This window comes from Falco cherrug, chromosome 8, assembly GCF_023634085.1.
Source record: "Falco cherrug isolate bFalChe1 chromosome 8, bFalChe1.pri, whole genome shotgun sequence".
In the NCBI taxonomy this organism is placed as follows: domain Eukaryota; kingdom Metazoa; phylum Chordata; class Aves; order Falconiformes; family Falconidae; genus Falco; species Falco cherrug.
Window position 1 is genome coordinate 6,057,586 of NC_073704.1, and position 13,120 is coordinate 6,070,705.

The 13,120-nt window shown below is 43.2% G+C and overlaps 1 protein-coding gene across 1 annotated transcript in view; it reads right to left on the reverse strand.

The window, feature by feature from the left end:
* The window catches only part of POFUT2 (protein O-fucosyltransferase 2), a 14,927-nt gene continuing 1,807 nt past the window's right edge, over positions 1 to 13,120 (reverse strand). The window contains exons 3-9 of the mRNA XM_055719189.1: positions 12,179 to 12,323; positions 11,718 to 11,828; positions 7,385 to 7,451; positions 3,779 to 3,904; positions 3,047 to 3,227; positions 2,081 to 2,204; positions 1 to 1,834 (exon numbers count right to left, since the gene is read on the reverse strand). Coding sequence (XP_055575164.1) covers positions 1,681 to 1,834; positions 2,081 to 2,204; positions 3,047 to 3,227; positions 3,779 to 3,904; positions 7,385 to 7,451; positions 11,718 to 11,828; positions 12,179 to 12,323 — 908 coding nt within the window. The 3' untranslated portion in view covers positions 1 to 1,680. The remainder of the gene's footprint in view (positions 1,835 to 2,080; positions 2,205 to 3,046; positions 3,228 to 3,778; positions 3,905 to 7,384; positions 7,452 to 11,717; positions 11,829 to 12,178; positions 12,324 to 13,120) is intronic.

The following is a 13,120-nucleotide window of genomic DNA, read 5'->3' on the forward strand; positions in this document are numbered from 1 at the left end:
TAAAATGCTACAAAGCTTTTTACTTTTTCTCAGCGAGGTATACATCACACGTAAATCACCACCATCGCTTTACACGGCGCACAAGCTGAACGAGAACATTTGACTTGGTGGGAAAAGGCACTGCTTTGAAATGCTGGGCTCCCCACTTTGTCGCCAGAGGGGCTCAGCTGCTGCACGGAGATGCAACGTGCAGCTGGTAATAAACAGGAGAGCTGCTGCTACTATTGTCTGAGAAGCCCTGACAGCTTCCACTGCGGCTGCACAGGAGGAACCAACCTCATTGTCTGGGGGCCCCTGTGAAATGTCCACTGCACAGCACAGGAAGGTTATATATATCCCTACTCAAGCCAAGAGGAAAGAGCAAATGAAAAGTCTGCTAACATCGAGGCAATCTGGTAAAATTGACTTTTTAAGGAAAAATGCCTGCTCTGCCTACTGAATTCTGTCTCCTAGCCCACGTCTGAAGAAGGTTAACAGAGCCATGTAGACCTGCAGGGCAAAAGATCAACCTGAAGCACCGAATGGGGCAGAATACTTCCCAACTGCCAATTCTACACAGCAAGAGACTGCAAGAGCTAGAATGGGTACTCACACAAAACCTTTCTCAAACAGGAGCTGCGCTTTCCCTCTGGCAGGTAGTGCAGCACCGGGCTCTCCCCCCGGACCACCAGCCAGCCACCTGCATCAGAGCACAGCCCCACCTGCAACGCTCCCCACTGCTGGGCTCACACACGTCACCTCCAGGGCCAATGACCTCTGCTGCCTGTCACTGTCCTCAGTTTGCACCCTTGCATAAAGGCAGAAATGCAGCAAATTAATTTGAATTACTGGGATCCATCTGACAAGGAAACTGAAAGGCCTTTTAGTACAGCATCACCATCACCGAGCTGACTGGGTAACCCCAAAAGGGTGCTGACTTTTGCATCAGTCCAACTGAACAGGCCTTTGGGAGGACAACGGGTGAAAAAAAGAAGTTTCCATTGTGAAGGTAAAACGTAAGAAGAAATATAACCTTCCCTTTAGCACCCTACAAGCCCCACCGCTGCACCCCTCAGCACAGACTCACTGAGACTGCTACTAGAAGCAGTTGGTTTAGGTAGAAATGCCACCTTCTCTTCTTTCATCAAGCACTGATTGCATCAGACAATTTGAATGTTCACAAATTACTATTGGAAAAGGAAGATTTCCCCAGGGAACGACAGACTTTACACGCAATCTTCAGCTCACGTAGTGCAGGTTAAAAAACCAAGATGTAGTTTTTGCTACCAGAGGCAAACACCGAACAGAATGAAAAATAAAAGACAGAAATGCAGTACAGACCACAGCTGTGTTACGTTTATAAAAGTTAAAACTGTTCCTCTTCCTTAAAACTAGAAGGAAAATTGTGACGTGGTTTCAGGACAAAGTTTTGCCTTTCAGGTCTCAACTGCAGGGCTGGTATTGCCCTCCAGTCCCAGCTATGCTGAGAATGGGATCCCAGGCTGACTTTGTTTTTCTCGCTCCTATCAATGCCTGACTAAGTCAATGAATATTGCTTGTACTTCAAAACCCAGATGTCAAGTAAACACTGAGAAGAGGGTAGAGGATTGAGCCAGTTTGGTGAAAAGGAGGTATTTCCCCATAGTCTTTCCTTGTTCTTTTGAGCTCACCAGTATTAAAGCCCTTGGATTTCTCCGTATTTTAGTATACAATTTTCCAGTGAGTTGGCTGCTCACAGTTTTTCTCTTTTTCACCACAAAATCGGTTGTAAGTTGTTTTTGGATCAAACCCCAAGATCTCCCTCTCTTCATGGATCCGGAAGGAAAATGTTGAAACTGAGGTGCCTATAAAATACCTGTGAAAAGAATCAGAATGGGTTTGTGAAGGGGGGGAAGTTTTTAAATGCAAGTAATTGATTTCAGTCCCATGAACTTTAATTTCACTGAAACAATATAATGAAATTATCATATATATTCATACACAATATAACTAGTATATGGCTATTTTATATGTATGTCGATTGTATAAATCAATGTCATATACGACTTGTAAACAACTATATCTGGGTCATTAACAACATTCTGTTTTGTGACTTCACTACCTTGCGTGTGCGCAGATCCACTGGTCAATCACGGCCAAGCCCCCATCTTTGTAAAGTTCTAGCTCCTCCCAAGAGGGTTCAAACCTCACCATCTCAGGCAGCAGCTTCTTGAGCAATTCAATCTCTGAAAAAGGGAAGGATGCGAATTTATTTTTACATTCTAAAAAGCCACTCACTGCTGTCATAAAACGTGTTTAAGGAAACCCTGGGTGAACAGTTACGAAGCCAGCCAAACCAAAATCTACCTAAAAATTTTACATTTGCCAAACGTCAAGAGTATTGAGCTGGGGGTGGGGGGCAGTGGGTCAGAGACATGGTGCCGAGAGGAGCAGTTCTCAGTGGGAGGGGAAGCCTGCAAGGGATAGAGCAGACACCGCCACTAGCCTCATGCTCTAACCCTACAGGGTAGGTGTACCAGCTTCTTGACAGTAAACTTTGATTAGCTATGCAGATGCCATGACCTGTGGGGTTATTCTAACATCACATGTTGAAATAGATCCCTAGGTACCACTGGGAGGGAGGTGCAGCCCTGGGATAAGGCCTGGGAGGAGAACTTCACCCTTGGGGATTTCTAAGCCTTGGCCACACACAGCTAGGTCCACCCCAGTGTGGCACTGGGGGCAGCCAAGGGGAAGGCTGGGTGGGAGACTTCAGGGGATCCTTCCCACCAGCATGTCCTAGAGTCTCTGAAAAGCTAAAAAAGGTGGGATGGAATTAAGAGGAGGAGGAACAGGCAAATTCAATTCCCAGTTTCCCACTGCAGAGAGTGTCAAACCTCCCATGGGAAATACCAGATGAGTGGTTTGACACAACTATTCGAGCTGGAAGGAAACAGCTGCCCGATCTTGTTCAATTCCCCATTCAATGATGGAGGCGTATGCACGTCCAGTCATTTATAAAAGCAAAGTGCTAATTGCTGCGCTCATTGTCAAAGGTTATCAGTCCTAAACTGACTGATCTGCCTACCCTCCTCAACAGCATCAGTGGCTACAAAAACTTTTCCAAGTTTATGCATGTCCAAAAGGCTGCGGATTTTCTTTACTGCTCCTTGCAGGGAAGGCACATCTTCTCTGTGACCCCAGATGAAGTCTTTCCTCCTGAGATGAACCCCAAGGTACGGGCCACCTAGAGCTGTGCCCATCTTAACCTAAAAGACAAATAAAATTTAAAACTTGAGAGCAACACTATTCATTCACACTGAAAAGGCCTGAATGCATAATCTCTGGATAAGGCACTAAATTACTCTGGCTGCAGACAGTAATTTTAAGGTATGGATTGGCAGTATTTTGGGACACTTACTGCAAAGTTTTGACCCTGGATGGACTGCATCATAGAAGAGTGAAATCATTGTAAACAAAAATTGCTCTCCTTGACCAAATCCACAACTGGCAGTCTGCAGTGGAACTTTACACCCACAGATGATGCTGAATACAGAAGCTGCCCTTGTTTCACTAAAGAAAATGAGGGCAACAAAAATCTGGCACCCAGAACCAGTTAGCCACATCTCAACAGACTGTTACCTCATGTCACGCAGGGAGATTAGGGTACAGTAGGAACATGCACATCCACCTCTGTCTGAACAGGCAGAGCTAGTCCCATGTATCTTCCAGTATTCCCTGCCACGCACAGCCAGGAGTACACAAATAAAAAAAAATAAATATTAAATTTGTTATGGGAAACAGACTGTTGTGATTTTACCTTCATCTGTGTCCAGTCCTCCTTGTAATGAGTTCTGTCTGCCTCATCGGTGGATTGAAGATACTTTTTTCTAAACTCATCTCCCACTACGCGGAGGTGTTTAGCAAACACCATGCTCCGACGGGTCTGTTGGAATAAGAGCAGATGCTGAGTCAGAAAAAGGGAGAGCTAAAAATGCCTAAATGGAGATAGTTTCACATACACAGAGCTTCCAAGATGCAGTTACTTCTGATACATCCATGCAGCACTGCAAGCAACAATTTCTAACCTTTCATCAGAGATTTAACTGTTTAATCCTAATCATAACCACATTTATAACCAGCATACTCATCCATGACCCTGCAATACATAGGTGTACCGAGTAGACCATAGTTATTTACATAACAGAAGACATAATATAACAAATTAAACACTCTAGAAACATACCTCACCTTTGGAAACAAAATCTGGGCAAAGACTTTAGCTTGCAAAACATCGTAAGAATAAAACCTGCTTTAAAAACCCCATGCGTCTAGCTACAGACGCTCGTACCAAATTCAGTGGGAAAGTGATGAAAAAGGAATTATTTTCTTCACCTGTGAATAATGACCTCTTTCAAAGATTTTGCGATGCAGTTACCACCGTACACAGTCACACACAGCCTTCTTATTAACAGGCACACACCACAGAACTAAGGAAATCCCATCTGACGTACACCGCTTACAAAGGACACTTGGCAGTTTGGTCCAAGTCTCAATTTTATACAAGTCTGTTGTCTTATTGTGTGATGGGCACCAAAGAAGGTGCAATGAAAACACTTCTCTTCCATTTCCAACAGCCTCTCTTTTCTCAGCACAGTGAAACCCACAGTGGACAAAGTTCGCTACACAGTGGCAAAGCCAGGCGGAGCATCACTGGCACTCCAAGACACAGCCACACCAATTCTGCCTCTGCCTTGCGCTGGCAAAGAGGCAGGAACGACAATCTGCCAGGCTTTTTTCATCTTCTCCCAGAGCAGCTATTTCTCCCTGTGCCAAACTCGCTGTGGTTGAACTGGTTTCTCCTCCGTATCATTCAATAAGACACAGAATGATTTAATCTTCGGTAAGATCCATCACACTGGGACCTGGAGATCCACACCCCTCTACATATTTAATAGCAAATTAAATATGTAGTATTTATATGTATTTATATATTACATATAAAACCAAATATGTATTATTTAACACATACATAAATATATAATTATTATTACATGGCAAAGCCTGCTCTTCTAGCATCTTTAAAGAGATCAGCACTGGCTTTCTAATCCCATCCAAAATCCTCCAGCAAAACATTTATACCAAGGGAAGATGTACACAGTCTGCTGCAAAACACTCACACTGCAGTTCAGAGACAGACATTCCTCCTCCTTTTTGTAATATGTCAACACAATATGCTCCTGTCGAGTCAAGCTGTTGGGTATCTTACCCAAGATGTGGTGAACACGGTATGTCCAAGAGGCAGCAAACGCGTACAGGGGCAGTACTGGCACTGGGGAGGACAATAACCATCCCTGAACACTATGCTTGCATCAAACACCTCTAAACTTCACCCTGATGGATTGTGTGACTGCCACGTCACGTTCGGCACCCCCGCAGTATGCTGTGCCAAGTTTTTCCTGGGTGCAAAGCACTCCTCGGAGAGCAGTTGTTCTGGATGAACAGTTATGTTGCAACAGAGTACATAAAAGAGAAAACACCAAGGTGTGAACCTCCACTGATACACTTTCTAAAGCGGATACTCTGTATCTGGCTACCCTCTTATTTAAAGTATACATTTCAACTCTGCATGCGCAATACCGTCACCCTTTCCAACTACCTCCAAGTTTTGCTTCTTCTCCCTTTTTGTCTGCAAAGAAACAAACAGAGAAGGGAGAGACTTCTCAGAGGTGCACGGAGAAAGGACAAGAGTCCCTGGGCCCAAGCTGGAGCAAGGCAACTTCTGTTTGGATACCAGGCAAAATCTCTTGCCCACAAGAGTGGCACCGCCACGGGACAGGCCCCAGAGAGCTGGCAGATCTCCAGCTGGGGGGGGGCTTTCCACCTTCAGCTGGACACAGCCCCAAACCACCAGGTCAAATTCTGGAGTGGAAACTTGGAGGCAGGGCTGCCGAGACACCTACGCACCTGAATTTTTCTCTGATTCCAAGTTTGGGAAAACAAAAACAGTGTTGGTTATGCTCCTTTTTGTGTACGTGATTTAACTGTACACATCTCAAACTCTTTGAGAGCGGCCTTCCAAAATGGTGAAACCACAGTCAAAACTGTTGGCTTTTCTACAGTTGTCCTCAAGAGAACTTTCTGCTTCCATATAGATAGTAAAGCACTTACATGGTCCACATGCTACACTAATGCTCCTCAAGGGATTCAAAGTTGCTCCTAAACCATTTCAGGAGCTGTTTCCTGCTCCGTGGTCATTCAACCATTAAGAATCCCAAAGCAGTATCTTTCATCTTGCACTGGTAGAGAAGCTAAACAAAAATGGTGACAACAGCACAGCTCAATATTAAATTAAGAGTATTTTTGGACACCAAAGATGTAGGTTGGTTGCAAAGGGAAGCTGGCTTGTTATGACTTAAAAACTTCTTTGAGACAAGAGGGCATCTGTTTGCAAGATTTAAGAAGAACTCTAGACATCCAGAGAGTTATTAAGAAAAAAAACAACAACCAAAAATCATGCAGACAGTTAAAACTGAAATAAAAGAAAGAAGAATATTTTTCTAGCTAGTTTGAAATCATTTTGAAACAAGTTTAAATTGTTGAGACAATGTTTAAAGTACCACTGTTAAGAAACATGTTAAGGATCCACATGAATTTTATGTCTGCTTTTGCAGGACTACAAGTCAGACTCCAAAATTATAAACGGGTTGCATGTCTCTGTTTGGAAAATCACTCTCAATGAAAAATTCATAGTTAGCAAACTACTGTTTGGTCCCTTTCTGAAAAGCATGCCGTATACCAAGTGAATAGCCAGACACTTACATCTTACAAGCCTGAGGCCTACGTAACTTGTTTCATAGCATCCTGAGGGTCACTTGCTCTTAGAAATTGTAATTACATCAAGCACTCCGTACAGTGTTCCATGTTCCTGTGGCTGAACCTTTGACTTAAAACTTTTCCCATAGGAATTCTTTTACCATAGACCCTTGGGTGGGGTCTCCCAACAGTGCTCAGCGTTACCTTGAAACTCATGGGAATTTTGCCATTGAAGCCAATGGGGAGGCGGTTAGGACAATATTGAGCGCTTTGGGGAATTTTTTTCAAAAGTCTGATCTTAAGGCTGACTAGACAAGAAACTGCCCAAAGGCAGTTCCCTTCTGATGGCAGATGTGTTGCACAGGGGAGGTCCTTCTAAACACCATGCCCTGCAGCACCCAGTCTTTGGGGACAAGACACCAGGACAAATGCCTGCATTACATTAATCCACAGCAGCCTGCAGACCACCTTTAGCATACACTGCTGAAACATAAGACATGAGTTACTTTCAAGAAAAGAAACCAGAAGCAAAACTGAAGCACATACCGTTTATCAAATTTTTATTGGAACCAAGTAGAAAGTCTAGAGAAGCTAACTGGAAAATACTCACATTCCAATAATCTTTCCCTCCGTAGTGGTCATGAAGAAGGTTTTCAGCTCTGTCTAACATCACTGACCTATTAAAAATTGTAAAACTGAGTGCAGTTCCCTTAGGAATAGAATTTACATTATGATGTTTCTTTATACAGTTGCTAGGATAAATGATCTGTTTTGCAAAGGGAGCACAGGGAATGAGGGACAGGCTGCCAGTCTGTTCTGTACAAAGCAAATTGTGACCCATAGCCTGCTGGGGAGAGAAGGGAACTATGCCACTGCGTGTTCTTGCTCTCTTCCTTAATGAATGACACTCTTAATTCTAACAGTTAAACACAAACAAGCCTTAACAGTCCCTCACATAGTCCTCACAGTAGCTGGTGCTGGAGAAACAAGATTGCCAACAGGGAGAGTGATCCAAAGGGGAGAAGCAACCCATGAATGATGCTCAGCCTCGGAGCATGTGAAAGCCTCTTGAAGGAAGCTGGAGTCATGCTCACAAAAGCAAAATCAGAGCAGGTGTTTTCCACTTGGGGAATACGATGTCCTACAGTAAAACAACAGATCAAAGAACCTGCAGACTCTACAAAAATGTGCACTAGCAACTACACCCAAATTTTAAAATGAAACTTATTCACTAACATGAAAGCAGCCTGTGCTTTTCATAAACACACACAGTTCAGGACTGGATTGTGTACTGGAAACATAACTGCATTACCCAAGCGCTAAGAAGCAGAAAAAATTTGGGGAGTTTGAAATATCCAAGAGCATAGGGGATGTAGGCTTAGTTTGTGCTCAATATGAGCAAACACACAGAGAAAATGGTTCTGCTGAAAGGGGGGGTCAAACTCATTATCTGATTCATTTTCTACTAAAATGAAAGAAAGGAAATAACAAATCAACTTTATCACTGCTGAAAATCAGCTGGACACTTGAATATAGCCTAAAAATAATCTGGAAAACAGACTAGACTGTGCTGCTGGAGCTGCATTTAACAGGAAGCTTGGAGGTGAATCAGATTAATAATCTAAAGATGCCAGGAAGATTTGTGTAAGTGACCACACCTGAAGAGTAATAATACAGTACCACGACCATAAAACTGATTGTCCAAAAGGGCAACATGGGAGATCAGAGAGGCTACAGTGACTTGTGCATTGGAGATTTCAGCTATCCCCAGGTAGGCTGGGCAAGTGTCACAGCAAGATGTGACTAAGTAAGTGCAGTTTGAGTACTGTCAAAGACAGTTCCATGAACGAACTGGGCAAGGAGTAGCTCCTGATATCCTCTTGAGCAGCAGCAAGACACAGACCACAATCTCACAGTGGAAGAGCTACTTCATGACAGTGGCCATAAATGTACTCATCTTCGACATCCTACTGGATCAACAATGGCCAAAGGAAACTTACTGCAGTTGCATTCAGTGTCAAAAAGGGGACTATGCAAAAATGCAGAAGTAGCATCCAAGTGAAGAAAACAAAAAGGTTCATACACTCCATGAAGTTAAATAGAAAAAGTCAATAAAGAAAGTCAAAGAAGAAATTGAGCAACAAGAAATAAAGGCCTTCAATCTAATGACAAATCTTCATTCCAATACAAAGACAAAGGCTTAATAAGCACTTAAGAGACAGTAATGTCATGGCGGCAACAGCTACTGGCATTTTTTGTAGCTGTGCACTAGGTGGAAAAGCTGGGAAGATTCACCTGCAAGAATGACATTTTACAGGCAAACTCATCAGAGAATGCATCTCCCAAACCAAAGCGGCCACAGGAAGTGTCCAGCGATAGAACAGCCACACAAAAGGAACCCACAAATGACCAACACCAGGCAGTATTCACCCAATAGCTGTCAAGGAATTCAAGGATGAAGCAGCTGTGCCACTAATTCTGGTATGTGACTTCTTACAACTGCAACACAGCATATGTGATGTCAATTTTCTAAAAACATCCTTGGGGAGGTCTGGGATGCAACATAGTGGCAAACCTGATGTCAGTACTACACAACTTAAGAGCAACTATTATAAAAGCCAGAACTGATGGATATCTAAATCGGAGAAGTATCAACTGGGAGCTCTGAACAATCAGAATAGCCTAAAGACATAAGCACCCATGCAGGTAAGGGAAAGCTCATTGACACTGCCTACCAGGGTTCCCTGACAGCCTTTGTTAAAGGCTTTTAAGAAAACCTAAGCAATGGCACAGGAGAGAAGGCCCTGGCACAGATTTAAAAAAAAAAGTTTAAAGACGGGTAAATATCCAGTTCTCACTGTACAGGGAGGTCACAAGTGGAAGGAATCTGCTTTTCACCATATTCCTAAACAACCTACAAAAGGGTGTGAACTCTGGGGTGACGCAGCTTGTGGATCACTTTAAATTTTTCAAAACAGGAAAGACAAAGGCCAACTGTGAAGTTTTGATGACTGGCCAGTAAAGTGGCAGATGAAATCTAATGTAGGAGTGTACCTGGTAAAATAAAAACCATTAGCTTCATCTGATAACTACAGGGCTTGACGCTCAGGAATGAGGACAGTTTGATGAAAATGACAAGGCAACACTCATCAGAGGTCAAAAAAGGGAATTTGTAGATCAGGAATTACCAGAAAAAGAAAGGAGCGCTGAACAGATCATGTCATTGTACCACTATGTAATGGGTTTACCTGCACTCAGTGTGCAGGATCCAGCTGAGCTGTAAAGGTTCAGAGAATGGCATTGAGGATGACCAAAGGCATGGAAAGGCTTTCACATGAGAAACAACCAGTGAAGCCAGGACTCTTATCACTGCAGAGGAGACAAGCCAGGAGGAGTAAGACAGATGTAAAATCATGCATGGTATGGAGGTGAATATTGAAGAGCTGTTTGTTCACTGTCTCTTGCACGACATGATGCTAGATGAAACTTGCAAGCAGGAGTTACAAAAGGAGGTAGATTTTCATAGGGCACACAGTTAAGGTGCAAAACCTTTAGGTCTTGTTCCAAGATTTCGTAGATGCTAACAGTGTGCCTGGGGGTTCAAAGGGAGGCTTGCACAGATCCGTGGACTGACTGATAGATGTAAAAGATATGAAGATCGCTTTCAGCAAAGAAGGTCCCTACAACCACAAACGTGAATTCAGGGTGGGACAAGACTCAGGGGAGGCATTACACACACTTGCCCATTTCTTATACTTTTCTGCAGGCATCTGATTTTAGCCACTATTGGATTTCACAGACAAAACTGCACCAACTTTAACAGGAACCAGTAGTTTTAACATGAACTACTGTAGCTGCCCTTACACTGCTGCTACATTCGTACTTCTTCCTACTTGAATCTGACTGCGAAATGTGATCTCATGGATAAGGCACCTTGTCTGCACGCTAGGAATACTTGGGCACTACTCCTAATTTTTCTCTTGATCTTCCTCATGCCAGACCTTTGACAGCTGCCACGACGGAATTAACTGTAGGGCTAAACATGGAGACCTCTATGGCTTATTTAATCCAGTTTTCTGCTGTCACTGGCAAAGACTGTGGTATAACTCCTATAAATAGAAAACCTTCCTGTTAAAAAACAGGACTTTGCTTCCCTGCTCCCAGCGGGAGGTACTACAGATCCCCTTAGGGATACCTTCATCTCATTTTCAATAAAATCATACTGATGTCAAATTTTTGGATGTTTTTGCTCTCATGGCAAAACTGCGCTTCAGCTTAGACCTTCTGTGTTTCTCCTAAGGATTTATTTCCCTGATGTATTCCCAGACAGCGATTATTTCCTCTTCGCTCCTGTACCCCAGTAGCTTTTGCTTTGCTATGATGTCTTCAGCTGTTACAGGGTCACAATCGACCGGAAACACTTTGCTACTGGGATAATGTAAGCATGCTCCAACTCTCATATAGAGCTTTCCTTTCCTCTGATTATCCTAGTGGCATCTGAGAGCAGAAAGACAGAACATGATGCTTGCTTTCTCTAAACCCAGCTCACACTATGGAGGACAGATGTCCCAAGAGACCAGGCACTGCACCTCACGAGAGACGTGGGCTTGGGAAACACTGATGCCACTCTGTTTGTTCCCTCTTGACCCAGCATCAAATGGTAAAGGAAGGAAAGGCAAACATAGGGTGGGAAGGACATTTAGCTACCCAAGAGAGACGACTAAGGAGCTCAAGGCTATTTCCTCTTAGATTTTAGGACTGCATCATTTAACTTAATTAGGTGCTTCTTACAATGTAAATTCCTTCTGTAATGGTTTTAACGGATTACAGTAACTCAGTGATGAATTGCCACAACAGTCTCTAAGTTCCCCCTGCTCTTCCCACCTGGCAATGGGTTTGTGGGCACGTGATACAACAATAAATAGCAATACAAGGCAACTCACTGTGCTGAAGTGTTCTTCAAAAGGATTGGAGCCACAATAGAGGCAGATCCTTGGACAGACAAACAAGAGACATTTAGGCCCCGTGTTTCCTCATAACCCCAGAACCATCCCCTGAAAGGGAACACAAAGTATTGGTTGGTTCACAGGCTTCTATTTTAAATTAATGCCATATCTGTAATGAAACAAATAAACAGCACACCCTAGAAAGATGACAGAAAATGTAAATAAACCAGCCAGCTCCTTTACACTGTATTTGTGTGAAATAACTTTCTAAAATCAGATCTTCTACTACCAATATGACATTTTATTATCAGTGGAGTTTTAAAAACAAAGTGAACCCACAGCATCGAGAGATTCAGAGACAACACTTTACAGAACAGACTTGTGCAGTTGTTGTAGAGTAGGCAAATGTCTCACTGAACACAAGTAAAAAGAAGACTGAAAGGACTGCTAGATGTTACCTGTAGTACTCATGTTTGTCTTTGGAGTACATAAGCTGGTCAATGCATGGCCTTTCATCTATTTTTTCTTCCCATGTTCCTTCTTTCCATCCTTCTGCGTAGCCTTGTAGGACATAAATCTGCTCAATAAAGGGCCCACCTGACTCTGCACAGAAGGCAAAACAAAGCATTTGTGAGCATGAAAAATCATGCAATAAAGGTATGAACAAGCATTACTTGCAGCTAAAAAACTACTTTCTTCCCTATGAAAAAGGAAAGGAAGTTCTGTGTAAGCTGAAAAGATAAAAGGGTCAGGGGGCGTGACAACCTACTACTCCCACCCAGCTATGCCTGATTTAAGGTGACACACAGAACTGAATCACCATGGAAATGTAAATTCAAAAGCTGGGTAAAACACACCATGAAGCACAAAGGTTTTCAATGCTGTAGGTAGCTGTTATGGGAAGAGTGCCTCCTGACAAGTACAAGCCCTCCTTCCTCTAAATTTCAGGGTTTCTAAATGCTTTTTCCTGAAAAGAAAGGGACAGTGACCCTTTCAGAGCTCTTTGAGGAAGTGTGACATTTGGGGGGCCTTTTATTTCCTTTGCTGAAAAAGTCTGTGACACTGCTGCAGAGTTTGGCATTTGGTGATTAGTTCAACATGGCATTAAATCCTAAAGGAACCAACTTCATGGTTTCCACGTTCTTAGGGCAGGCCCTTCTCTTCTATGCCATTTGGTACACAAAAAGCAGGGGTAAGTATTTTGAGATTATGCAACCTCGATGATGAAAAGGTAAGTTCACCGAAGAACCCATTTATCCTGGGTTCAGCTGGGATGGAGTTAATTATCTTCTTAGGAGCTAGTACTGTGCTGTGTTTTGGCTTTGATGTGAGACTTTCCAGTTCCTCAGGCCTTGTTAGTGAAAAGGCTGGAGGGACACAAGGAATTGGTAGGGGACACA